The sequence below is a fragment of the Canis aureus genome, chromosome 1 (assembly GCF_053574225.1).
Source record: "Canis aureus isolate CA01 chromosome 1, VMU_Caureus_v.1.0, whole genome shotgun sequence".
Lineage (NCBI taxonomy): Eukaryota > Metazoa > Chordata > Mammalia > Carnivora > Canidae > Canis > Canis aureus.
In genome coordinates this window covers 39809911-39836328 of record NC_135611.1, presented here as the reverse complement: position 1 = coordinate 39836328, position 26418 = coordinate 39809911, and the positions used below count along the sequence as shown (strand labels likewise).

Here is a 26418-nt window from a genome sequence, read left to right as displayed (position 1 = left end):
ATGGATGGACCTAGAGGTGTTATGCTAGGTGAAATAAATCAGAGAAAGACAAATACTATATAATTTCACTTACATGTAGAATCTAAAAAACAAATGAACAAACAAAAGGAACAGACCCTTAAATACAAAGAACAAAGTGGTGGTTGCCAGAAGGGAGATGAGTGAAAAAAAAAGAGTAAAAAAAAAAAAAAAAAAAAGAAGGGAGATGAGTGGAGGAGGGGGATGGGCAAAACAGATAAAGGGGATTAAAAGGTGCAAATGTCCAGTTATAAATAAGTCACAAGGATGAAAAGTACAACACAGGGAATACAGTCAATAATAGTGTAATAACTTTGTATAGTGACACATGGTGACTACACTTGCCATGGTGAGCACTGCATGATACACAAAATTGCTAAATCGCTATTCTATACTCCTAAAACTAATATAATACTGTAGGTCTATGTACTTCAATAATAATTTTTTTTTAATTTTTAAATAAAACCTAACTGTTTAAAATTGCTATTGTTGGTAAGTGAGTATTAGGAGATTTTAAACTTCTACTTTTGTAGGTTTCTTTTTTTTTTTTCATTTTTTTACAATGAATGTATTGTATTTTGTATAATAAAATTTATTTTATATTATGCTTTGTAATATTACACTTTTGCATTATATTACACAAAAATATAAACTAATCTATAAATCAAGATTCACATCCTTGGGAAAGAAGACTGAATCTCAGGGAGTAAAAAGCAAGGTTAGAGCAGCCTCGGGAGAGTCAGATTTGGCATTGACCTCTTGCTTCAAATCCCTTTCCAGATATTTATTAGCTGATGGACTTTAAACAAGTCCTATTTTCATAATTATTACTTTTATCAATAATTAGTTATTTCTAAATAAAACATTTTGTTTTGCCTAACAAAAACAATATTTGTTACCGATATTCATTTATCTCCAACTTGTACCCAGGAATTCTCCTGAGGGTGCTACAAACATTATCTTCATTTAATCTTTACAGCAACTTGGTGAAGAAGCCATTGTCATCCCCCTCAGTCAGCGTCCAGACTGACACCACAGGCCATGAACATCCAGGTGGGTGAGCAATGCAGTCTGGGTCTTCTCTTCCAGCCAATAAGGCCTCCCTTTGAGAGCATTCATTTCTGCCACTGCCCCAGTCAAAATCGTAAGACTACTAATATCCATCTCACAGGGTTATTAAAAAGACTAAATTACATAGTAGATGTGGATGCCAATGTACAACTCCAATGTACTTTTTAAAATGTCATTATTGTGATCATTATCAGCATGATTATTATTATGGCCTCCTCATACTGTATTCACCCTGACTTTCTAGTTATTGGCAGTACTTTAGTAACCCAGATAAAGTACACCGAGTGACATGGTAAGTCATACTAATGATCAATCATGCAGAATAGCTTAACTGATAATTATCTGATATCACCAACACTTAAAAGATTCATCAAAAATATTAAACAGTAGGGGTGCCTGGGTGGCTCAGTCAGTGGGATGTCTGACTCTTGGTTTCAGCTTGGGTCATGAGGTTGAGCCCTACATTGGGCTGGACCTCTTGAGAGTCAGTTTACTTGAGAGTCTCCCTCTCCCTCTATTCCTCCCCCTGCTCTCACCACTGTTGCTCTCTCTCTCTCTCTCTCTCCCTATCTCTAAAATAAAACAAATTAAATCTTTAAATAAAAGAATATATATATTTTTTTAAATAAAAAAATATATTAAACAGTATGTTTTTCCTTAAGTTAAAACTCTCCTTTAGAAGGGCTTAATCTTCATGAATCAAGCAACTAAATCCAATGAAGAATTCCGATAAAATATCAAAACAGATTCCAGAAGATGAAAGGGATCAAAGGAATATATTGGAAGACTAAACCCACACCCTAAGGAGAAAGGATATATGCAAATAAACAAAACTAACCCTTTGAAATCACAGCTGGAAATCTGTCTTCCTCTTGGCATCTCTGTTAAGAAGCCATGCCTTGGCTGTCACACACATTAAAAAAATAACATACACCCCCACAAACACATCCAGATGTTCACGAATATTCATGATGTGCTTCCAATCTGGTTTGGACTTGTCCTTGATTGATTTTTGATTAAGTTCCCCCAGCTTCGGCTGGGGTCCATGAGATGTATGGCACTGCTGTAGCACAAATTTAGGAAATCTTCATATTTTAAGTAATTGCAGAAAGTTTCAAACTATCCCTTATAAATAAATGATTTCTGCACAAGCCTCAGAACAGCCAGACATAGAGAAACTGGCCTACTACTAGAACCTGAACTCTAACATCATTGCTGCAGGTGATAAATTAAGCCTCCATCTCTAATATAGGCTATTATGTTAGGGGATTAAAAAAGAAAGAAAAAACAAAAAAGCTAGAAACCAATGTTCTCTTTTGAGTACTACGGTGAGATATTAAAGGAAGCAGAGATGTATTTTCCTAAAGCCACCCTATTAGTTTGTGTCCTTCCAGATACCCAAATGGATGAAAAGCCTGAAGAAGAATCACTGAATCAACTACACTGAAGACATTAGCTCAAGAGTGTACCATCCTGCTTCTACTTAAAATTCTCAAAACCTCCAAACTGAAGGAAAGGCAGCTTCAGATTTAAAAAAGCATAAAAAAAAAATGCTGCTGAAATGGGTGTAATGAGTTTTTTTTTTTTTTTTTTTTTTAAGTAGGTTTCACATCCAGCGTCAAACCCAATGCAGGGCTGGAACTCAGGACCTGTGCTGAAACTAAGAGTCAGATCCTTAACTAACTGAGCCACCCAGGTGCCCCTGGTATTAGTAATGATCTAACAAGAAGTGGCTATGATCAATATGATGTGGGGAACAAAGGCAGAAGAAAATGTAGATAAAATTAAATGTCCTTATGAACTGCAGCCCATTGACAAAGACTTGAGGCAGGCAGCGTATAACCTTCCTCCAGGAAGCTCCCAACTGTCTTCATGTTAATGCCCTGCTAGAAGGAAAAGCAACCTTAGCCTGACAAACCAAGGCCTCTGGTATCCCCAGAGTTTTTTTTAACATATGAAAATCCTTTTGGAAGGTCCCTTCTCATTACTTCCCCTAACCCCAAAGTAGATAATCAGTTGCTCTTCACAATCCTGGATCTAAAGGCAGCAGGCAGCACAGCCCTTCCTGCCCATGGGTCCTGTCTCCATGCTTTAATAAAACTACCTTTTTGCACCAAAGATGTCTCAAGAATTCTTTCTTGGCCATAGGATCCAGACCCCGCCAACATTCCAAAGCTATGTCAAATATCCTAGGTCTTCCAGGACCCAATTCTTTCTGTCTTTAGTTATGCTGATGATCTGGAGCTGTGGTGAGATCAGCCTAAGTAGGGACCTACAGGTCAGGAGGCCAATGTCAGCTGTGTGGTGGCAATACTAGCAAAGGCTCCCAGCCCTATCCTAGGTAACTTCCTGTCTGGGCCCTGCCCCTATGTGTCTGATTCCATTTCTGACCCCCAGCACTCGTCAGTCCCTAAACAGAGCCTTGAAGGACAGATTGGCCACTTGGCCTGAGCCACTCAGTCTCCACTAGAGGCCTCAAATTTAGACCTTTGATGATTACAACATTATAGACATAGATATAGCTGCAGAAACCCACTTGGGCCCTGAAAATAAACATCCATCACAGTCCTTTTCATTTAGTCTGACGGCCAAGACCATACTGCCTCAAGCGTGCTACAAATTCACATGTTTAAAAGCCTCTAATTCCCTTGTGATATGCACAAATAAATTACACTGTAATCTCCCATGTTAGAAATGCTGAATTGTTAAATGTAAACATTTAGATGGCACTACAGCTTGGGTGACCTGGTGGTAACAAATCGTTCAACTACAGGAATTCCAAAAACAGGAATGCTCCTTTCCCCTCCCAAACGCTGGCCAAACCCTCCCAAGCCCTGATTCTGCCATCAAAGTGGCCTCTTTTGAATTCTTTGGCTTTTCTCCCCAGTTACTGTCAATGTGATTAACATTTAGTAATTCTCTGTTGTACGTAAACAAAAACAACCACAAAGCTCAGACTTGTGTCCCTTTCTGGCCAACATTTGTATTTTAAGCAAGATGCTATTTTGGTTTTTAGTCCCCCAGGCATATTGTGTTTTATAAAATGCAAACAAACAAAAAGTCATTTCTAAATGCTCAAGAGCAAAAAATGAAGCTGACGTTGTTAATCCCTATTTGAAAAACCTGACAGAATCTCTCGACTTGTAGACTATACCACATATAACACATCTAAACTGTTCCCATAACTATACAAGTGGTTGACAAAGGTTTTCTAAGTGTAAAAGGATAGAAGCACACCTAAATGACAAGCGGCAATGGATGCTGAGATCAAATCTGGCAGCCAAGAGATCTGTTTATGTCCATCCATGTTAACGCGGTACAATGCACAAAAATGCTGACTAAATTGCCACTGGGCATCTGACAATAAATGAGACTTTGTCTGAGAAGAGCCAGAGCAGAGCACTGTATCACCATGTGGCTTAAGGCATAATGCCTCAGTGTATTTTGACATCAAGTATGTGAATCGCACAGCAGAATGTAGTTCAGATTCAACGTCTAATGCCCACTGTTTCTGCCTGCAATCTGCAAATTAACAGTAGCCCAAAGCTGGCAAGTAATGTCAGTGAAGACAAAATGAAACAAAACCAAACCAAATGCCTTTTGGAGGAACAGCTGGGCTTTAAGCAGTTAAATATTTTAAGTCAAGACACTTTGCCACACAGATCACATTGCCATCCTTTGGAAAAAAGAATATGGGTTCAGGAGTACATTTGCCTTCTTTCTGAGCTTCCATATTCCTGGGGCGGGGGGGGGGGGGCAGCATTCCTTCAGAACACCCTGCCTATGCACTCAGGTGGGGGCAACCTTGCCTTCCCTCATCATTTTCTTGAATATTCATTGAGGCAGCACAGGAAAAGTATTTTCCATGGGTTTTGACGTCTAGCAAATAACAAAAGAGAAGTCAGTGAACGTCCCCCCACTACCACCACCGCCCCCACCAGCCACTGAGACTGGACTAAGTCTGCACGTCCCTGTGTAATCTCAAATTCACTTTCACCGAGCAGCCAACCATTGTGAAATGGCAATTATTTTTGTTTTGTCTTGTGAATAGTGATGAATCAGAACATCCTATCTTTTTATATTATTAATAATCCAGGAACCTAGGAAAGAAGAGCATGTATCTTTTTTTTCCACATCATTTATATCTTAGGTTTCAGCCACAGTAAACTTCTTGTAATTGCCTATAAACGCCACATTTTCTCTCCTAATTTTTGATCTTTGTGAAAACTGTGACCTCTGCTTTAAAGTTATTCTGCACTATCCACACCCCCATCCCCAAATCAGGTTAATCTTGTGTCCTTAATGAGCACATTTGGGTATCACTTCTTGCAGGAAGCCTTCTTTGATTTTCCTACACTAGGCTAGGGTTCTTCTTTGTACTCCCGCACAGCATTTTAATAGTGTGTTTACTTGTCTCGTGCCAACTAAATTGTGACCTCTTTGTAGATGGGGAAAACATCTTTTACTGGTCTTTCTGGAAAGAAAGACAAGATCTCAGATACAGGTTTGATATTCATAAAATATTTAAAAAATAATTCCATAATAAATGAACTCAACAAATACTTAACACGCACCTCTTAGGAACCATGCACTGTTCTCTATGTTGGAATGCAGAAGTGACCAAAACAGACTAACAAAAATCCCTGTCCTCAACACAAGATTTGCTGGGAAGGGACAGAGGGAATTTTGTGAAGTGGTAACTACGTCCTATATGTCATGCTGGAGTGTGCATGGTATGGTTACATCCTCTTGGTAGAGCTGAGATCTACAGAGCTGAGATCTGTGCATTTCAATATGCAAATTTAACCTCATAAAGAATTTTTTAAAAATAACAATAATCAAGTGGGTGTGCCAAGTAAGGATAATGTAAGAATGTCAAAATGCTAAGAACTGTAGAAGCTGGGTTAGAGGCATGGAAATTTGTTATAGTTTGCTGTTTCTATATGTGTAATTGCCAAAATAAAAAGCTAGATAATGTGTGTACTCCTATAAATACATATTAATGAAATATGAGTAACAGATATTCTTCAGTGTTAATTAGAGGGGTTTTAAACTCAGAATCAAGGGGAAAGAATCAGTTACAGGTTATTTACAATGATTTGCCAAGTCCTTTATAGCAGTTTTTTCACCTTATCCTCACAATACCTTTATGGGATGTTTTTATCCCCATTTTGTAGATGGGAAAACTGAGGCTTGGAGAGATTATACGACTTGCCAACTAAATACAACAGCCAGAACAAGGGCCTAAGTCCCAACACCTCCTTCCACCAGCATTTCTCATACCCTTTGCCATACTGCATCAAGCACAGGGGCTGGTACCCCCACTGGGGCTGGGGTGGTACAGTCTGAAGGAGCCCAGGAAGCACCACTAGTCATGATAAATACAATCTTACTGCCTCTGATTAGGTCAGAATTATATCTGAAGTGGTGAAATTATTAAAATTTCAAGGAATAATAGTTATACTCTAGAATTGTACCTACACCATCGGCAATGGTTTTGATGTCACATTTGTCTGTTATAATATGCAATATTTTAAGTTACATCCCTGGTCCCTAAAGACCTGCATGAGTCTCCCCCAGGCTCCCATGTCCTGGTACACACACAGATGTGATCATGATTTGGCACAGATCCCAAGCCAGGCTTTGGCCGAAGTTGTCAACAGGGTCCCCCTGTAATTAGGCACTTCTGCATCATAGCTATATTGTAACAACAACACACACACTTGTTTTCTGTCCATACTCAAGCAGACTCAAAATCTCACAGACGCCAAGGAGGCTGATATAGCCGGTGATAATCTCCCACCTTGCCTATGTCCCTTTCCTGGCCGCCATGTCACTTTGACAGATGTCGGACTTAGCATCACCAGAGATGGGCCCATTATGGACTTGGAAAGCCATATCATTTCCAAATGTAGACTTGCCCAGCCAAAAAAACATGCAGTGCTCAGAGATGTGCCAAATGTGTGGAAATATGGGCAGCTTCCCTGCTGTTCACAAGCACTCATGTCTCAATCCCCAGCAGAGGCAAAGGCTGTGGTCCAGACATACCGTTCCTTTAGGGCTCATTTGGTGCTGAATAAAAACTCTCTCCATAGTTATAAATGTGAATCATAATCCCTGTTTATACTGTTGAATGTTCACCCATCTGTACTCTCTGTTGCCTTCATCTAAACTAACTGGCCCCAAAAACACTTTATCAAGGAAGTGCTTTATTCTAGTCAGGAGCCGGGTGATTAGGTCCTGGAAAAGTAGCTTGATATCCAGTCCAGAAAGTTAATTACTAACATAATTATCAAAACCTTATATTTTTCAGGGTTAAGTCAAGCATTGCAGTGGGCAGAATGTCTTTTCGGTTGGTCTGTTCTCTGGCTGACAATAATTAGTTCTTAAAGACAATACATTCTTTGACTTTTAAAGCCAAACTCAAATATCTAAGTATCTATTTTATCTATAGAATATTCCCTCGATTGCCAAAATTCACCTCGAGAATTTGAAATGAAATAAAGTCATAAACTGATTCAACCCATCATTCAAAACTCTCTGTATTCAAGACTGTCTCTGAATGACTTTTTCTACAGCAGAATCAAACATAATGCTACTTTTTTCCATATAAAATGCTTTAAGGTGGGGCCTCTGGTGGCTCAGGAGATTCAGGGTTGGACTCTTGATTTGGACTCAGATCATGATCTCAGGGTCATGAGATCAAGCTCTGTGTCTGGCTCTGGGCTGAGTGTGGAGCCTGCTTAGGAGTCTACCCCTCAACCCCTTGCTGTCATGCTCTCTCTCTTAAAATAAATAAATTAATTAATTAATTAATTAATTAATTAAAAAAAAGCTTTAGGCTCCTGCTGTATTCCTCTTACTGCTTTTGGTGGATTATTTCTTTTCCAAGCCACCTTGATTCAGCTTTCCTGGGACTGCTTACAGACACAGAAAGGAAGTATGAACTTGCAGGTCCTCAGACCCAAAGCTGCTCAAACAGCTGAACACAGAAGTTTGTCTACTTGTCCTCAAGTGGAATAATGTGCAATAAAATAAAAGAATGCAATGAAGAGAGCATCACGGACTGCAAGTTACAGCTCTTCAAGAAGAGGAGTTCCCATCAGGTCTCAATCTGTGATGAGCTAACCACCATGAGAGGGAACTTTCAATATGTCGCTAGTGTTGCATACATGGTCTGAATAAATGATGGATGACCTTAAAGCACGTCTCACATGGACTTCTAGATTTCTGAGCCATGTGAATGACATATGGAACACATGGCATCTAACCTGGCATTCAGCAGTTCAAGAGCTCCCTATTACCTCTCCAACTTGCCTGGAATTTCATAGAAAGAGAACCTGAATATGCCCATCTGGGATCTTACTTTTCTCACTAACTACTGTTTAAAGGATGAACGAAGTTTCCTGCCTGGCTCAGATGAGCTTCCATCAATTTTACCCACCACTACATTCCTGCACCTTTGATGAGAACTAATTAAGCTCATGTGGTGTTTTTTTTTTCCCCAGACTGTCTTTTGCTGCTCTGGAACAGAGCACACCAAATTAAGCCCATCTGTCTAAATGGGAAGAAGTTATTTATCCCACTGCCACGCAGGCTTTCTTTCCTAGCCAGACTCTGCCTTCCAAGGTTCCTAAACACCTTATGGTGATTACAGTAACCCCAACTCCTAACCAGCTAGAATTCTGGGAAGAGTAGTTGCATGTTACAACAAGGATCATCTACCAATCCACAGCAATCACTTCCTCACATGGCACAATGTCCAAGGAAGCCACAGAGCATGCTACCAGACTATCATTCAAGGTCAAAATTACAACGTCCAAGAATTCGGTGCAATTTTTAGGTTGCTGTTCAGCCACAATCTTGCCCCCACCAAAAAAGGGGGAAAGTCTTTTTTCATTAACTACGCCCCAATCAGAGAGCCTAATTAAATGCCACATGAGGTTACTTTTGTTAAAAAAGGAGGAAACAACCCTGCCATTCACACCTGCCAGATGACAGAGTTATAGGAAAGATGCCCTGGGCAATGACAGGCCCACATGCCTGCCTGGGCGACCATGTTAGGCTCCAGGATGATGGCTCCCGGCCCCCAACCCATGCTTCTCAGCCTCAATCAACTCAATTGTACTAACTCCCACCACTGATGACTGCTCAGGCAAGGAACAAAAGGAAAGAGAATCAATAATCATCTGACAGTCATGATACACTGTTACTCCTGACCTAAGGAATCTTCACTTAGGTTGAGTTAAGGAAAGAAACTAAAGCACACAGGAATGCCAGTCTTACTGTAGAAGTGAAGCATGTCCAGTTGTAGAATAACAGAGGTGCCTAAACTAGTTGGTAGGTCTGTTATATAATAGGTTCTTTATAACATAAAAAGGGTTTTCATAAAAGAACTCTTTGTTCCAAGTTTCTTAATTATTGCTTTTTCTTTTATTCCTATCCTAAGCAGATTTATGGAAATAAATAAGTAAATAAATAAATAAGGATTCCAGTGAAATCAGCAGTTTTCAAACTGTTTTTAAAGGCAGAGACGCTTATGCAAAAGAGATCCATGTGGCCCCTCCCCCGCCCTACCCCCAAAATATAAAAGATGGTCAAAAAGGAGTTGGTCTGGATGAGAAGACATTCCTGAAGGGGTCTTGAGGTCACCACAGTGAAATAAAACAATTTGAAAAGCACTGAACCAGAATGAATCCAAATAGAATATGTAATGAAAATTTAAATTTATAAATGCAGAAGTTTCAGTAAGATTTTTTTGTAGCAAATACACAACATGGAAATATTAGTATATATACAGATTACAGAGAGAGACAGACCTAAATTATTTATTTACTATTTATCACATGCAAGTTCAAATACTGCACTAATCCTACATAATGGTCCTAAAGAAACAGCCAAACGAATTTCAACACCTAAGTGCAAGAATGGAGCCATGTAAAATGGTGATTATGAAGAGCTCTTAAATGACATGGAAGAACTATAATAAAATATTTAGTAAAAAAGCAAGAATTATATTGCTAACGTAAAAATGCTGAGAAACACTGAGGAGGGCTGCTAAAATACCAATATGGTAATTACCAGGTGAGAGATTAGGGTGGTTTCTAGCTTCTTTACATTTTATTTTGTTTTTGAAAGAAAAAGAGAAAGAAAAGGAAGAAAGAAAAAAGGATTAACCTAGACATTATTTGCACTTAGAATCCATAAAAATATACTATACACTGGCTAACAGTGAAAACATTTTTTTCACTTAAGTTAAAAAATAAAATCTAGTGTTTACCGAATACAAGTATTTGGTCATACCATCCTAGCCAATACTCAATCCATCTGATGACCAGAGAGCTAGATGATTAATCCTTTGAGACCTGAACTTTGCACCCCAATTTAGCACAGCAGCTTACAGAGAGATGCTCCTGGCACGACCAGGACTGCTAGAAGGCCTGGGAGGGAGTGCTGGATCAGGAGCAGGACACAGAGCAGCCCCGCCAGGCAGAAGCATATTCCCAGTGCCACCCACTCACCACATCCAGGTCCTGGGAAACTCGCCGTTTGCGGAGCTCCTCCATCCTCTCACACACATCAGAGAAGCAGGTGTTGTAATAATCTGCATACTGCTGTGCCAGGTCATCGATGTTTCCCAGGGAGCCATCCTGGGGGCAAGGAGGGCAACAGGAAGAAACAGGAAAAGAACAAAGACAGTCAGTCCACCTGTAGAGAAACCCACTGCTTTTGGTTCCCCCTCTCCACAGCATTTACACTAATAGCTGGTGGTCATTAAATGGTGAGCATGTGCCAGGCTAACTTCTGTGTGTGACACCTCCTAATCCTCAGGATACCCATTGGACACAAGACCTATTTCCTCACTGTACAAGTGAACAAACTGTAGGTCAAAGAAGTTGAGTGACTGCCTGCCCAAGTGTCCTAGGGCTAACAAGTAAAGAAGCCAGGCCTCCAACATAGGACTGCCTGGTACCAAAGTCATGGTCTTGTATCCACACCTCTGCCTGCCCATCAGGGCTAGGAAAGCCCCAGGAGAGCGCCTTCAGAAAAGGCACTCAGCAGGTAAGAGGCTCCTGAAAGCCCAATCAGTGGCTGCACCAGAACCTCCTGGGAAGTTTTGAGAAACTCTGATACCAGGACACCACTCCCAGAAATTCTGACGGGAACCAGAGAATCGAGGACCACTGAAATCCTGCATCTGAGACATACTTGGGCCATGCCCTCCCATGAGACCTCTGAAAAGACAACCCTATTCCTTGAATTATTCCAAGAAATAGGAATAACATGCAAGAAGAGTACATGTGACAAATTCACCTAGAGGAAGCATGTCTGTCACTCCAGAAGCTGCTCTGGATCCCCCCTTCCTGGGCTTATACTCAGCTCTGCTGCCATTTACAATCCCATGGCCCGAGGCAGATATCCTAATCTCTGGGAACACTGGGACAGCATAGTACGTATCTCACAGTGAGAAGTAATGAAGTAACACAGTCTACCTGGCACACAGGAAGCACTTGAAACTTATTTAGCTACTCATATTCAGTACAAGATAATGTTTCAGGCTATAGTCTTCCCTTAGGGGAACTGATGCCTAAATGCATGTCTGAACATATACATATGGGAGGACAAATGCTGCATGCGTTTGTAAATTATGCCATTTCTTCTATTCATTTATTCATTCATTCACAGAAACATTTATTTCCCCTGATCCTTTTAATATCCCCCAAATGTCCTTTCTTTGGTATAAATAAATGGCCCTACCAAGACAACCAAAGGAACACAACTTTTATCAGAGAGTCTAGAAGGTTTCCATTTTACAGACCACAGCCCTATCACATCACGCACAGCAACACTTGTCTGAATCTGCAAAACACACTCAGATATAAGTGGGGTTTGGGAATTAAGAGTTCTTCAGAAGCCTTTCTGCTAAAGACTCTCTTCAGGCCTTGTCAAGAGGCCTGGGTCAAAGCAATCCCTAGCCAAAGCCTGCGTTCACTGATTTTATGCAACCAATGGACAGGAGAAACAGAAATGGAAAGAAATGATTTCCTAGGAAAAGAAACAAAACAAAACAAAACAACTCCTCCTCTCCCATCAGTAAAATGTTCCCCTTTTGGTAACTGCTTCCAAGTCCCCATTGCAGAGCTAGGGGCGAGAAGCACTCTTACAAGACCCATAAGATGTTTGAGTATCTGAACATGTCTGGGCAAAAGTTATTCCCCACTCAGTCTGTCGGTCTATCTGTCTGTCTCAGACTGGAGGCTGGATGGACACAGTAGAGGAGCTGGGAGCCTAGCCTCCTCTTCAATAGGTTTATTGTCAAGTTTCCAGTAGGCAAGTAACATCGGTCAAGGTAAGCAATCTGCTGCTGAGCCTCTGAGGAAAGGCCCAGGGGTGGTCAGCCTGCTGGTTTTGGCTGTACTGCTGTCAGTAAAGTGCCTGAAACCAGAACCACTGTGGAGGAAGGGAGCCAGACCAGAATATCTTAAGGTGATGTTCCTGTAATACAACATGATAAATCAAATCATGATCCCAAGGTTTGCCCTGACTCGCCTCAACTCAACACCACGTACCCTGGGGGCCACAGCATGAAAAGCCACAACCTCCTGACAAGTCTTCCCATCCGTTTCCCCACTTGGGCCTACTCTGCCATCAACCCAGCCACCGAAGTGACCTTGCTAAACAGAGCTGACAGTCTCTCCTTCTTCTGAGAATCACCTATCACCCAGGTGACAAAATAAAGCCCCAGCTTGCCAGCCCAGATCTCAGGGCCCCTCACTTCACATCTGCTCCCCGTCCCGCCCGCTGAGGAAGGAGCGCAGGCCCGCAGACCCGCCGCTCAGCACCGGCTCTCCCCCACGCACCCACCTCCGCCCCAGCACCACGAGAACCGCGTTCTGAACACCAGCTGGAGCGCAGCCAGGACCGCGAGGAGAGCGCGGTGCCCCGAGCCGAGGGCTTGTGCCCACAGCCGCCCAGCAGCAGCCTATTAACCTAGCTCGTTCGCTTATGGTTCAAGCTTCACAGAAACAAAATCCTCCCCGGCCGCCTCCTCTTCAAGAGCCTCGGGTTTCCTTAGTCCTCGCCCTTTGTGTATACTGGGAAAGACCACGGTGCTCCCTTCCATGTGTGTGCTGGAAGGTGGAGGGAACAGGGCTGGCAGCCACATCACCCTGAGAACCCACTTTTATGAATGACCGCCTGGATCCTGCCACTGTCCCCTGGGCCCTTCAGGATTGTGTCCAGTCTCTCGAGAATATGATGCTATCCTATCTTCAGCCAGAAATGTCTACCTTCATCCATTCAGGAAGGGAAACATGCCTGTGACTTCTGACCCAATACAAAACCCACATCTTCTAATACTGGGGTGAATCTGTTAGAGGCCTTACACCGTATAGCTCCATACTTTCCTAGGCTTGCTGTTCTTAAATGGAAATCCCTCGAGGCACCTGGGTAGCTCAGTGGTTGAGCATCTGCCTTAGGCTCAGGGCCTGATCCCAGGGTACTTCTCCCACTGCCTTTGTTTCTGCCTCTCTCTTCTCTCTCTCTCTCTCTCTCTCTCATTCTCTCATGAATAAGTAAATAACATTTTTTTTTAATGGAAACCCCTCTGTCTCTTTCATAGAGGCACTAAGAATTATACTGTTTTAGCCAAAGCATGCCAATCTTGAATTCTAGCTTCCCCAAAAGCATCAGCCAAAGTATACAACTTAACACAATCAACTGTCTTCTTGGGTTAATCAAGTCCACTCCAAAATAACTCTCAATTATTTAGATAGCTTTATTCGAATTACCTTCTCCCCTTTTTCCTAGCAACACTTTCAAAACCAACTGTTTGGTTCTCAAGTTTCCAGACTTGCTGATCAAATGTTTTTTGCCACTAGTAAAAAAAGTTGAAGTCCATATTTTTCAGTCCAAATCACCCAAAATTCTGCAGTAACTTGGGGTCCTGGAAAATATATCTCTGGCTCACACACAAAAAAAAAGGTAACTCTTCAACTCTTCAAGCAGGCCAAAGACAGAAAATGCTTCACACCCTGCAACATGCTGCATTATCCACTCCTTACTTGGCACTCAGCAGACAATAATTTACAACAGGGTGGCGTAGCCGCTTCTGTTTTCCCAAGTCACCTTCCAGATGTGCAGTAAATTCCCCAAATTTCCACTTCCATCAGTCTTGATGATTTAAATGCCAAGAAGGGCAAAAAAATAAAAGGATGTGTTTTTAAAAAGTAGCTCTTGTCTGCCATACTCAGAAAGGAATCCTGCTCATCCCCATCAAATGGAATCAATGAACCACAAGATGATTTTCTCTTTATCCTCTCAAAATCTATGCTCTTTCAGGACTATCTGGAAACCTCCACACCATTTCTGTCCAACCTGTTCCTACTTGAGATAGCACAGTCCTATTCAGTAAAAACATTCACTTCTACCAGAAATGTTTGCAAAAGTAGTCTGCAGGGAATTCAAATAATGTAGCCGATGTTTAATAGCACCACATCTCGCTCATCTCTCTTTTAGAGATGTGAAGTTTATGTCTGACTCAACACTCCACAATGCTAATTTCAAGAGGCACTGATGTTATTACAAAATAAACCTTTGACTACAACTTTAAACTCTCTAAATACAATTATTAAAACACTGAAATGGATTCCTTTTTAAACTTATTTTTCTTTTAAGGTGTTCACAGTTTCAGCCTTAGAGTGATTACTTGCCTTATTTGTTTCACTTCTTATTTTTCACCTTTGGTTCTCACGCAACAGGCTGAAGCAATATGGGTTCAAGTTTAGGAACAAGGGGGAGATCTTATTTCCTCAAAGATTTTTTTAAGTGAATTGTGAAATTTTGTGCCACATGATCTTTTTATAAGAATTTTCACATCTTCATCTTAAAAAAAAAAAAAAAGAATATAATCCATGCAAATTCAAGTTCTCTTTCCTTTTCCTTTTTACCAAATCAGGTCACAGCATCTTTTCATACGGCCATCCACTTCACTTGGTATGGCTTTAAATTAAATCTGTAGTTTCACTCCCAATAGCAGGTCAATGGAAGACAAATCTTGTGCAATCTTCCCAAGAAGCCATAGCATGCATTTCCACCAAACACTCCTCTTTTATACAACCAACATAAAAATATAGAGATAAGGGGCATTTGTACCAAACAATTCACATCAGGTAGACTGCTGCTGCAATTAAGGAGAAAAGAAACAGCACTGTTCTCTCAACAACTGATTTAACAGTATTTCTGGTATTTATCCCAATGTACTTCTGTCTCTGAGAGATGTGAAAACTAAAAGTACTAGAAAAACAAAGCATTTGTATTAACTTCTGTTATTTTTGCTCTCTTCTTTCCCAGATGTCATTTATGGTTCAGATTACCTTGACGGTCTTTAAGGGAGAAAAAAAAGAAAAAAGTCCTGAAAACACCAGGAAATACAATGTAATCTGTATAGCTGTATGCAGATCACATGCAAATGAATGCAAATGAACTTGTGGTCCTGCTATTTTATGTATCTATAAAGACAGAGCCCCAAGGGAAAACTCCATGTGTTGCTCTGAATCCCCAAAGTTGAGGGGAAGAAAGAGAACAGTCTCCTGGCTCATTTATTTAGTGTGTCTCTACCTTCTTTGTCTGTAAGAAATACATATATATTTTGCATAATATAAATTATACGTTATATTTACATTGCTACCTGTTGTTTTGGAGAGGGTTGGAGCTCTATCAGTATATCAGTTCCCTACAGGTAAATCCACTGAAAGAAATCATGAAGCCTGATTTCTTGAATGACTTCACAATGCATTTTCATTCTTAATTAGCTTCTTTAAAGATTTTGAGGTGATAAACACTTTCAGCAACCTTTCAGGTGAAACTGCTACTACCATAAAAAAGACGTTAATTCTGTTTCCTTGTTCAGCCTCACTGCATCTCTGAGATGTTGTTGCAGGATTTCTCTGTCTTTACTGCCCGTGGTTCTGGGTAACACCGCTTCGAAGGATGATGAGGTGGACCAGATGAAGAGTGGTGGGCAGCAAAGCAAAGTTGATTGAGCAATAGTATAAAGCTCCCGGAGAGGGAGGGTTGCCCGGAGTTTCTAAATGTAGCAGGTTGTATGAGCTCTTTTGCGGAACTATCTTCAGCAATCAAGTGTGCCAAGTTGTGCCAATCTGGGCTTTGGTCACATATCTGTCTACCTATTAGGTTCATGTCCACGTGCTGATGGTCTTTTATGCTGACATCTGAGGGCATATGTCTTAACTGCCCCCTCCCCACGATAGGGACAAGTGCCTTGTGGTTGTCTTATTTTATGCAGAAGTTACTTCTGCAAAGGCTGTAAAACAGAATGCTAGAGTGCTCCTGTCTAAGCTGCAAAACAGGATGTCAGTACTGTTTTATCTTAGCTGTCCTGGCTCCCTATTTTCTTGTTGGGGACCCCGGCCCTGACTACTAACTGTCCAACTCACTCCTAACAATGTCACTGTTTGTACCTGCTCTGTTATCCCATCCTGCCATGTTAATAGAGAAATTCACTGAAGAGATAATGATCTCAAATATTTTTTCTCTGAGGTATCACTCCCAGAATCTCTGCAAGATGTTTGGAGCTGGAATACAGTTTGTCTAAGGAAAAAAGTTTCTTGCACATGACAACCAAAAATACACACTAAAAGGACAATATTAGATCATGCTGGTGGTGACCAAAGAGCCCTCCCTGAGGGCACACCCACGGGGCAGGTGGCTGGATGGCTGATCTCACATCTTCCACTCCCCCTCTCCAAAAACACCCAGAACTTGCCAGGCCCTATGTCTAATTCTTCCTTTGCCAAATATGACCTTGGTGCCCGAGGCCCTCGCTATTCTGCAACATCGAGATCTCAGATTAACATAAATCTGCTCCTGAAGGAGGAAGGTCCCTGGGACAGGCAGCATTGACCACTCCCTCCTTCCCAGCACTCTCTCAACAACAAAAAAAATCCAAAAAACAAACAGCACAAAACACACAGACACAAGGCACAAAAACAAAAACAAACAACAAAAACTGGGGCATGGAACTTCCTTGATATAATTATTTATAAATATGTATTAGATCTACCTATAATTATAAGTACTAATATAAATTATATCTATGTACATTAAAAATGCATACAGAATTATGCACTTTAAATGAGATAAACACAAGTATAAACAAAAAGTTCTAAATTCTTTCTTATTCCCAAATGGATAAGTGCAGTGGTATTCACCTAGCAGATCATGACCCATTAGGGCTCTATGGGTCAAGCATGGATCAGAGAAGCAACTGCCATGGTGATTGCAAGCTGGTGAAACAGTCCATACAGGCTGCTACCTCTGTGTCTAGTACTGAGTCCAAAGTCAGTACTGCTAGGCTGGCAGTTATGAAAGAAGCTAGGTGTGAAATAGCAGCAACAAAACTGATCTCACAAGAACATTGGAACAGAGACAACTAAAATCTGTATCTGTTTCTCATTAACCAAAGCCCTGATGCTACGGGTGACCTCTAACTGAAGCTAGAACTCTTTATGATAGATCTACACACACACACTTGGCTCAAGAATCCCAGAAGATGAAGAAGATCTGGCAGGAACTGGAATTGCTGCGGGTCCAGGTGCCACCTCATGCCAACAAGGTAAGGTCGGAGTGGATCAGTGATACCACATGGGAGCTGCCACAATACCTGTCACCCACCATCAACCTTCAGTCTAAAAAATATGGCTGCTACAGAGAAGGAAACAACAAAACTAAAAGACAACCTACAGAATGGAGAAGATATTTGCAAATGACCTATCAGATAAAGGGCTAGTATCCAAGATCTATACAGAACTTATCAAACTCAACACCCAAGAAACAAACAATCCAGTCATGAAATGGGCAGAAGACATGAACAGATATTTCTCCAAAGAAGACATAGACATGGCCAACAAGCACATGAAAACATGCTCCACATCACTTGCCATCAGGGAAATACAAATCAAGACCACAATGAGATATTGTGAGAATGGCTAAAATTAACAAGACAGGAAACAGCAAATGTTGGAGAGGATGTGGAGAAAGGGGAACCCTCTTGCACTGTTGGTGGGAATGTGAACTGGTACAGCCACTCTGGAAAACTGTGTGGAGGTTCCTCAAGAAGTTAAAAATAGAGCTACCCTACGACCCAGCAATTGCACTACTGGGTATTTACCCCAAAGATACAGATGTAGTGAAATGCCAGGACACCTGCAACCCAATGTTCCTAACAGCAATGTACACAATAGCCAAATTGGAAGGAGCCTCGATGTCCTTCGACAGATGAATGGATAAAGAAGATGTGGTGTATATATACAATGGAATATTACTCAGCCATCAGAAAGGACGGATACCCACCATTTCCTTCAATGTGGATGGAACTGGAGGGTATAATGCTGAGTGAAATAAGTCAAATCGGTGAAGGACATCATCATATGGTTTCACTCATACATGGAATATATAAGAAATAGTGAAACGGATTATAAGGGAAAGGAGGGAAACTGAGTGGGGAAAAATTAGAGAGGGAGACCAACCATGAGAGATTCCTACCTCTCGGAAACAGAGTTGCAGAAGCGGAGGTGGGTAGGGGGGTGAGGTAACTGGGTGATGGGCACTAAGGAGGGCACTTGATAGGATGAGCACTGGGTGTTATACTATATATTGGCAAATTGAATTTAAATTTAAAAATTAAAAAATTAAATTAAAAAATAAAAAATATGGCTGCTATGATTCATTTCTGGCTTCTGGGTTCATATAGTGCTAAGCCAGCAGGGTCCTAATATAAATGGAGACATCTGAGATCAGCATTTGTTTAATGACATAGCATAGCATAGAAGAGAATAGAAAATGTTGGCATATGACACACGAAGAAAGGATACTATTACTTGCAACATTTGTCTCAGTTATGTGTAGGTCTAACTGTACTTGATCACAATATAAATTGTATCTTCCAGTGAATATATGACAAAAAGTATGGAAGTCACTGAAGGTATTTTGCCTCCCAGGCTGCAATCCTGGGAGTACTCTGACTTATTCTAGAGCTCCACTATCCAGTGGCCTCCTTCCGGACCTCAAACTTTCCTCCTCAGGTCACCCCTACAAGCAGATGCTTCCCCAAGGCTTTCCCTGCATTTTTCTCTTGTCATCCTCCCAGGTTTCTTGGGGAAATGTCATCAGTGGTTGAACAGATTTAAAAGCACAGCAGAAATATGCATCTTCCTCCCTCAGGCCCAGTGCAGCCTGCTTGACCTGAAGGTATGAAAGGCTTTGAGATTTTTAGCAAAAAACGTGATTACCAGAATCTCATGCACAAACTAGTAACCTCTAATTATCAGCTCAGAAGCAATTTGAAAAGTATGAAAATTCAGTTTCCTGACCACAGAGAGGTTTGGCTATAATAAAATGGGATAAAACAAAGTCCTCCTCTGCATTCCTCCGGGGGGGAGGGGGGGTGTTGGAATCTCTGACACCACATTAACCGACAGGTATGATGAAGAATTGACCAAGGCTAGAAAATTAATATGCTCTTCAATCATCAACACCTAGTTGCATATTTCATTTATTCAAATAATATTTATTGAACATCTATGACACTCCAGGTGCTATGTTAGGTGCTATGTATACAATATAAAATCAAGAAACATGAAAGCTTATTATTAATAAAACGTAAAGTATGGTCTTTATTTTAATGTAGTTGAATGGTTAAGTCATAGAAACCTGTTGGAGGGGTTTATTAGATTGTGCACTTAGTGTAAGGTGTTTTTGGAATTAAAGGCTCTGAAAGATCCAATTTGTTGAGCTATCAATGGCTCAAAAGAACATTTCACAGGAAGCTTCAGAACTTGAAAATAAAGGGAAAGGACTGGAACGTTGACAATTCAAAAAAATTCAAGTACAGATTCACACTCAAAATGGACATGTGGAATTAGCAGATGGCAATTTCAGACTAAACTCATTTCTCATTTCTAAATTGCCCTGAGCTTAATAGAATCACAGATTTGGAAAGAACAGCAGAGCGAGCTGGTTGGGTGGCAATGAATGAGCTAGTTTGGTGGAAATGAAGTCACAATTTCTGACCATATTTGCAGATTTTGAGGAGTATGAATCACACTTAGCACTTTCTCTGGCTGCCTCTGGCACATAATCATGAGGATATGAGCATTCTCAAGCATTTGGCTAACGATGATCTGCGGGGGGGGGGGGGGGGGGGAATGAAATGATCTTTAATTTCCTAGAAATTTGGAAATGAATATATTAGTCTCAAAACAATCCTGAAATTTCTGGTTGTTAAACTTTGTACAATATTTGAGTTTGTCATGTTTTAATAAAATTATATTCTGTCATGGCTTAATCTGAGAGTTAGAAGGGTGATAACACATGGAATCAGAACTGGACTTGACCACCATGGCTGATTTCCTTGAGGCAGGCTAAGAGAGATTTGGAAGTCCTGGTGACCTGATCAAAACTAACAACAGGATTTATGCTCATAACCATTCACTGTTATAGAAGCAGTGTTGATTAATTTTTTTTGGGTGATGCTCCCAAAGTTCCACATTTTTAAGAACTGGTAGGTATTGCCTAGTGTTATGAATAAAAATTCAGATGGTCAGCAATCCTCAGGACACTTACCAGATGACCCGTACTGAAGTACTTGGATACCTCTAACGTATACTTTGCTAACTCTCAAAACTCTTTCTCCACCTCCTTAGCTGCAGACAAATGCCTATGTCTCCTCTTCCTAGGTATTATGAACTTTCCAACTCCCCAAACTTTCATTCTGGATTCCAGTGTTCCAGAGATTAACCTCAACCAGTTCTACCCACACCAGACTCTAAGGAGTCATTCACTTACCCCAAAGAGGTCACTATGTCTAATATAACTTATTACTAATGTGTCATAAATAAGTCAATGCTAGTATAACATCCCTAATATCTCTCCATGTCTCAAGTGCCTCAAAATATTCCTCCATCCTAACCCTAGCAGTGTTTCAAGTGGTGGACAAAACTTTCCAGCTACTCACACTCCCTCCAACCTCATCTCACTTACAATCTGCTCTATGTCCCATGTCCACTGTAACTTTTAAAATATAGATCTTGAAAACTGTTACTGTCTCCCAGTGAGGACTTGACAAAGTCGGTCTGTTGTATATAATACAAGAGCCTTTTTATCTGGACTGTCTGCCTTTCTAGACCTGCTCCATGGCTCCACCTCCCCATCCATATACCAGTTTTGACCAGACCAAACTAGTACATGCAGCACTATAACATCCCTGCTCCTCCATGCTGTTTCTTCTGCTTGGAACACCTTTTTTCGCCCTACTCACCCTACAGACAGCAGCCTATGCTTCACAATGGACTTTACATGTCATGTGAACGTCCCACTGCATTACTGTAAATCATACATTTTACCTACAAATAGAATGATCTGATGTCTGCAATCTGCTTCAAAGTCATGGGGGGAGAGGGAAGAGATGGGGGTCTGGTATAGACGAAACAAGATTGGCCACAACTGATAAATGGTAGTTTGGAAATATGGGGATTCTTTAAAATATGCTACTTTGGTATAGATTTGAAATTTTCTATTTGGTATAGATTTGAAACTTTCTGTTTCTATTTTAAGGCATCCTTAAAAAGTGACTTTTACTTATTTACATGATTGTTATCCCAAGGAGACTCCAAAGTCCTTGATAGCTAGAGCTGGGTCTTACTCATTTTTGTAACCTCAGCACTTAACACCATCAAAATAGATATTTAGCAATTACCTAAGAAGTGTCTTATCAGAAGCAGAAAGGAAGGAAGAATGGATGGATTGGAAGCCAAGAGAACTGATTTCCTCACTTCCTGAGGGTCCCCCTAACATCCATTCAGTATTTTCATATATAATGATGAGCTTTTAGTCTCAGACTCTGTCCTCACCAACTTTAGAGCAGTAACTGAGTCTAGAGAGTGAGATAGTCAAATATGAAATACATTATTTGAAATAACAATAAATGAAAAACTAGGTGAAGGGGAATATGTTTTCAAGCAGAAGGGACCACAAATGCAATGTGTCTGAGTCAGGAGAGACAGACAGCCTCACCTGTTCCAAGAGAAAAAGCTACCTAGGTGGCTAAAGAATTGGTGCAAAGGTGTTGGAGCACAGGAGGTGGGAGAGCAAGAAGGAAACCCAGGTAGAGGATTCTTCATCTGCAGAATTGATTTCTAATAATTTCCACTTACTGCTGTTAATTCTTAACCTGTTGATGGGCATGGATCTTGTTGGAATCCAGTGGAAGATTCTTACACCAAAAAGATTAATGGGGAAAAGCTCCTTGGGGCCATGGGCTCAAGGTCACTAAGGTCTTAAAAAAAAAAAGATTTTATTTATTTATTCATGAGAGACACACAGAGAGAGGCAGAGACATAGGCAGAGGGAGAAGCAGGCTCCCTGCAGGGAACCCGATGCGGGACTTGATTCCAGGACCCCAGGATCATGATCTGAGCCAAAGGAAGACTGAGCCACCCAGGTGCCCCTTAAGGTCACTAAGGTTTTAAATTCTTCTCATATGCTTATAGAAAAGGTAAGTGTTTTGTAAGGACTATATAAAAAGGCCCTGAATACACGAGGAACATATCCTGGTTGATTCCTCCCCATTCAATCCCTATGGGGGAGACCAGGAGGAAAACACACCTGGAATGCTGCTGGGTCAGGCGATGTCAGAGAACACATACAAGAGTGACGCTGTGGCCAAGGAAGCAAGCATGTTCCCTTTCTGGGAATGAACTATAATGAGTCGAACGGTAACCTATCTGCTCCTACACAATGTAGGCTATTTTAGGGCCCTTCGTTCACATGACACCAATTGGGTGGTTTCTTTCCAAAGTCAGGGAGAAACCAGTTCACCCACTGCCCTGGAAAAACTTCAAGTAATCCAAAAACAACTCTTTACCGCACACCTAACCCTCCTCCGGCACATTTCAAGACCTAGCTTCCACAACATCTGCTCTTTGGTCCATCCCCTTGATCTCAAGGACGCTCACAACAACACTCAGTGCTCTGAGGACTTCATTTAGGAACTCAAAAGCACCCTGTGAATGTGGGGTAAACGAGAAATCCGCTGGTTTTATCCTGTGCACATTCTGACCTGTAATCTATATAGGAAAAACCAAATTTAGAGAATGTCAGTGCACAAAACTACTCTTCTTGTCCCAAGCATATAGCTGAGTATTATCTGTATCTGTATCTCGGTGTCTGTCCATCTATGGATGTAACCATAGAAAACAGTACAGGACATGAAGGCCATACTTTTATTTCAACTCTCTGGGAAGCAAAGTTCTTTCCTAACTACATCATTTCCTCTCAAGATGATCTCAATTTTCATCATAAGAGACTTTCATATTTGCCAAGAATATAATGTGAAAGATCTCTTAAAAAGCATCCTTAATACATGGATCTCCTCTTACTCATAGATTAAAAACATTTTGGAAATTGAGAGTGAAAACTTATTTGCTATGTACCACATTCTATATAGAGTTACAATGTAACCTTGACAGGCATCTTATGCCTAAAAGAAACAAAAAAAAAGCTCCACCTATGATGAATTCACATCATTCTACCAAGCCACTTATCACTAGAATGAAAATGTTCGTTTGTCCAACATGCTCACAAGCTGAGAATTTAATAACATCACCACTGCCTTTTTCATAACATCTAATGTTTAAATTTCTAACATATAATTTTTCTTAAAGAGTGATTCACTTCTACTGAAGAATGAACATTTTTACGTACTTATCAGCCAAGTCTTGTTACTTTTAACAGTTTTACAGGTCAGTGTTTGCTGGAACACGGTCCCCTCCTTCCTAGCCAAGCTCCTAAATTTATAGACTAGTCACATGTCTACCACCTACCCAAACTGTTTTATGCTTCTCAATTGCTCTATAAAAAAGAGCAATTTCACTTTTTTCTCTGTGATGTGGATAAGATAAATTTTTATTTTAATTGTTTCCCACATTGTGGGGGAAAAGCCTGCAAGAAAAGAAGTGTACTAGCAAGTCTCTTAAAGGGTCCCCTAGTTGTTGTTTTGCATGCGGACTCTGTCAGAATGGGCTGTGTTTTTCCCTTGGCAAAAAGCACAATTCAACAGCTTTATTTCATACTGGGAAATGAAACACCTGGCTGCCTCCCCTTCACCTCAGGCACCCTCTACACACAGCAGCGGAGACATCCTGTTTGTACCCAAGTCAGAGCCTCAGCCCTTCTGCTCAAAAGCCTTAGTCGGACTCTAGCCCCTCTCAGAGTAAAGGCTGCAGTCTGCCCCCCATGAACTGCATTTATGCCCACCCCTACTTCTCTCTTGTGCCCCATCTGGAGCCTCTCCGGCTCATTGCCTGGCCACACAGGCTACCTTGCTTCTCCTCCAACACTCCAAAATCCACCAGCTAGCCCAGCCTTGGAACATGCTTCTCCCTCTGCCCGCACTGCTCTTCCCTCACCTGCCACAGAGGTGACTCAACTACCTGCTTCCCAAGCGTGCCCTATCTACAATGGCAACCCGCGTCTCAGACACACAGTCTCTGATCCCAACCTCTGTCTCGCTCTTCCCTCCCCCCCACTTATCATCATCTAAACTAGTCTGCATATAACTCATGTCTGTTTTAGTCCTCTCCCCCAACTAAAGTATAAGATCCATACAGGCAGAGATTTTTTAAGTTTTGTTCACTGTTCAGTGCTTAGGACAGTGCCTAGAAGAATCCCAGTATAAATTTACTGGATCAAAGATGAATAGAATAAATAAAAATATCAATCAACAAGCACTGTGCCAGGCCCTATGCTCAGGCCCTTGGGAAGAGAAATACAAACAATTTATATGTTGCTTTATGCTCTGATTTATTTTTCTCTAGGTAATGGATCGGCTCTTCAGTTCTCAGACTTAAAAGTAACTGGCGAGGTTTTAAAACACCCATGACTTCATCATAATTTAAAAAGCCAATATTAACCATGCCAGTGCATTCTGTATGTGTATCATCCTGTTCTCTTTGTATGGTTTCAAAAGAAACAAATGGAATATATAGTTCAAGGTGTTAATTACATAAGCTTATTAAGAACAAACTCCTAAGAGGTGTTGGTTTTAACACTTAGCACTTTTATGTTTATGTAGTTTATTAGTTTTTAAATGTGAGAAAGTCAAATGTAGTAAGCATAATATTGCAAAACAGCCACTATCAAGGGAAAATTATTTCACCTACATAGACCAGCCTTTTAAAGAACTGGCTCTCGGCTTCCAGTTTGAAAGTGAAAGAACATGGCAGCAGAAGCAGGTTTTTATGTCAGTGTTTCTGAATTCATGGTGATTTTGTGCTTCTTTATGCAATGCACAATCATGTAATTTGCAAGGTAAGCACTTTCACAAAGTCAGAAGTATTTGTAGTATCCCATTTTATAAAAATGAGTGAAGACTATTTCAAGATATTCTCTGTATCTATCTTGGTCATAAATGAGCTAGTTTGATAATTCCAAATATTTTTTTGTAATGCATTTTAGAGAGAACGTTCCATGAATGTGGGGAAATTGGTTCTGTTAATGAATATCCCAGATTAGACCCTCTGACCTCCACCCGCAAACCAGGCCATAAATGCAGATAATAAAGATTCTCGAAAGGCCATTAGAGTTAACTGTCCTCCCACTGTAGGTTCTTTACCACTCTGGTCACAGAAGGCAGGAATTGGGAAAACTGGTGAGTAGAAGCTCCCTGCCCCCATTCCCTGCCTTTCCTTCCTCGTGAGCATGAAGAACCCGCAAAGTACCCTTGCTCTGCGCCTAGACTTAAGTCAGATCTTCTTCCCACCTCCCCACAGACAATCGTGGCTGCAGAAGCCTGACATGACGCACGGGCGAAAATGCAGAAAAACCGATTCGTTTTCCATAGGAATGATTCAGGAAATATCTAAAAAGCTATGCCAATTAATTTCAACCTTGCTTCATTTTTTTCCGAAACATTTGCCCAGTGACAAGAGGCACTTCTCTCCCAGCCCCCTCTCCGTGGCAACAAAACCACTAAAAGGTATAAAATACGGAAGAAGGGAATCACAGCCATTCTTGAAAAATACAGCCCATGAGGCTGGCATTCTGACAGCAACATTTTAGGAGATGACCAAGGCAAGATACTGAAGCATAAGGCACTTGGCAATACACTTCACCAATTGTTTTTCCATTGACAAATTTCATTTGTTGTTTCATTCATGTGTTGCAGTCTTCCTTTGAGAATACCTTATTAGGTTGCAACATATTTTTGACAAGATAAGAGACCCTAACTATCTCTAGAGCAGAGAGAGAATT

The 26418-nt window shown here is 40.9% G+C and overlaps 1 protein-coding gene across 6 annotated transcripts in view; it reads right to left on the bottom strand.

Annotated features, from left to right (window-relative positions):
• SASH1 (SAM and SH3 domain containing 1) overlaps positions 1-26418 on the bottom strand; it is a 314852-nt gene that overhangs the window by 140560 nt on the left and 147874 nt on the right. For all 6 annotated transcript variants that reach the window (XM_077896440.1, XM_077896438.1, XM_077896434.1 and 3 more), the window contains exon 2: positions 10611-10739. In XM_077896440.1, coding sequence (XP_077752566.1) covers positions 10611-10739 — 129 coding nt within the window. The remainder of the gene's footprint in view (positions 1-10610; positions 10740-26418) is intronic.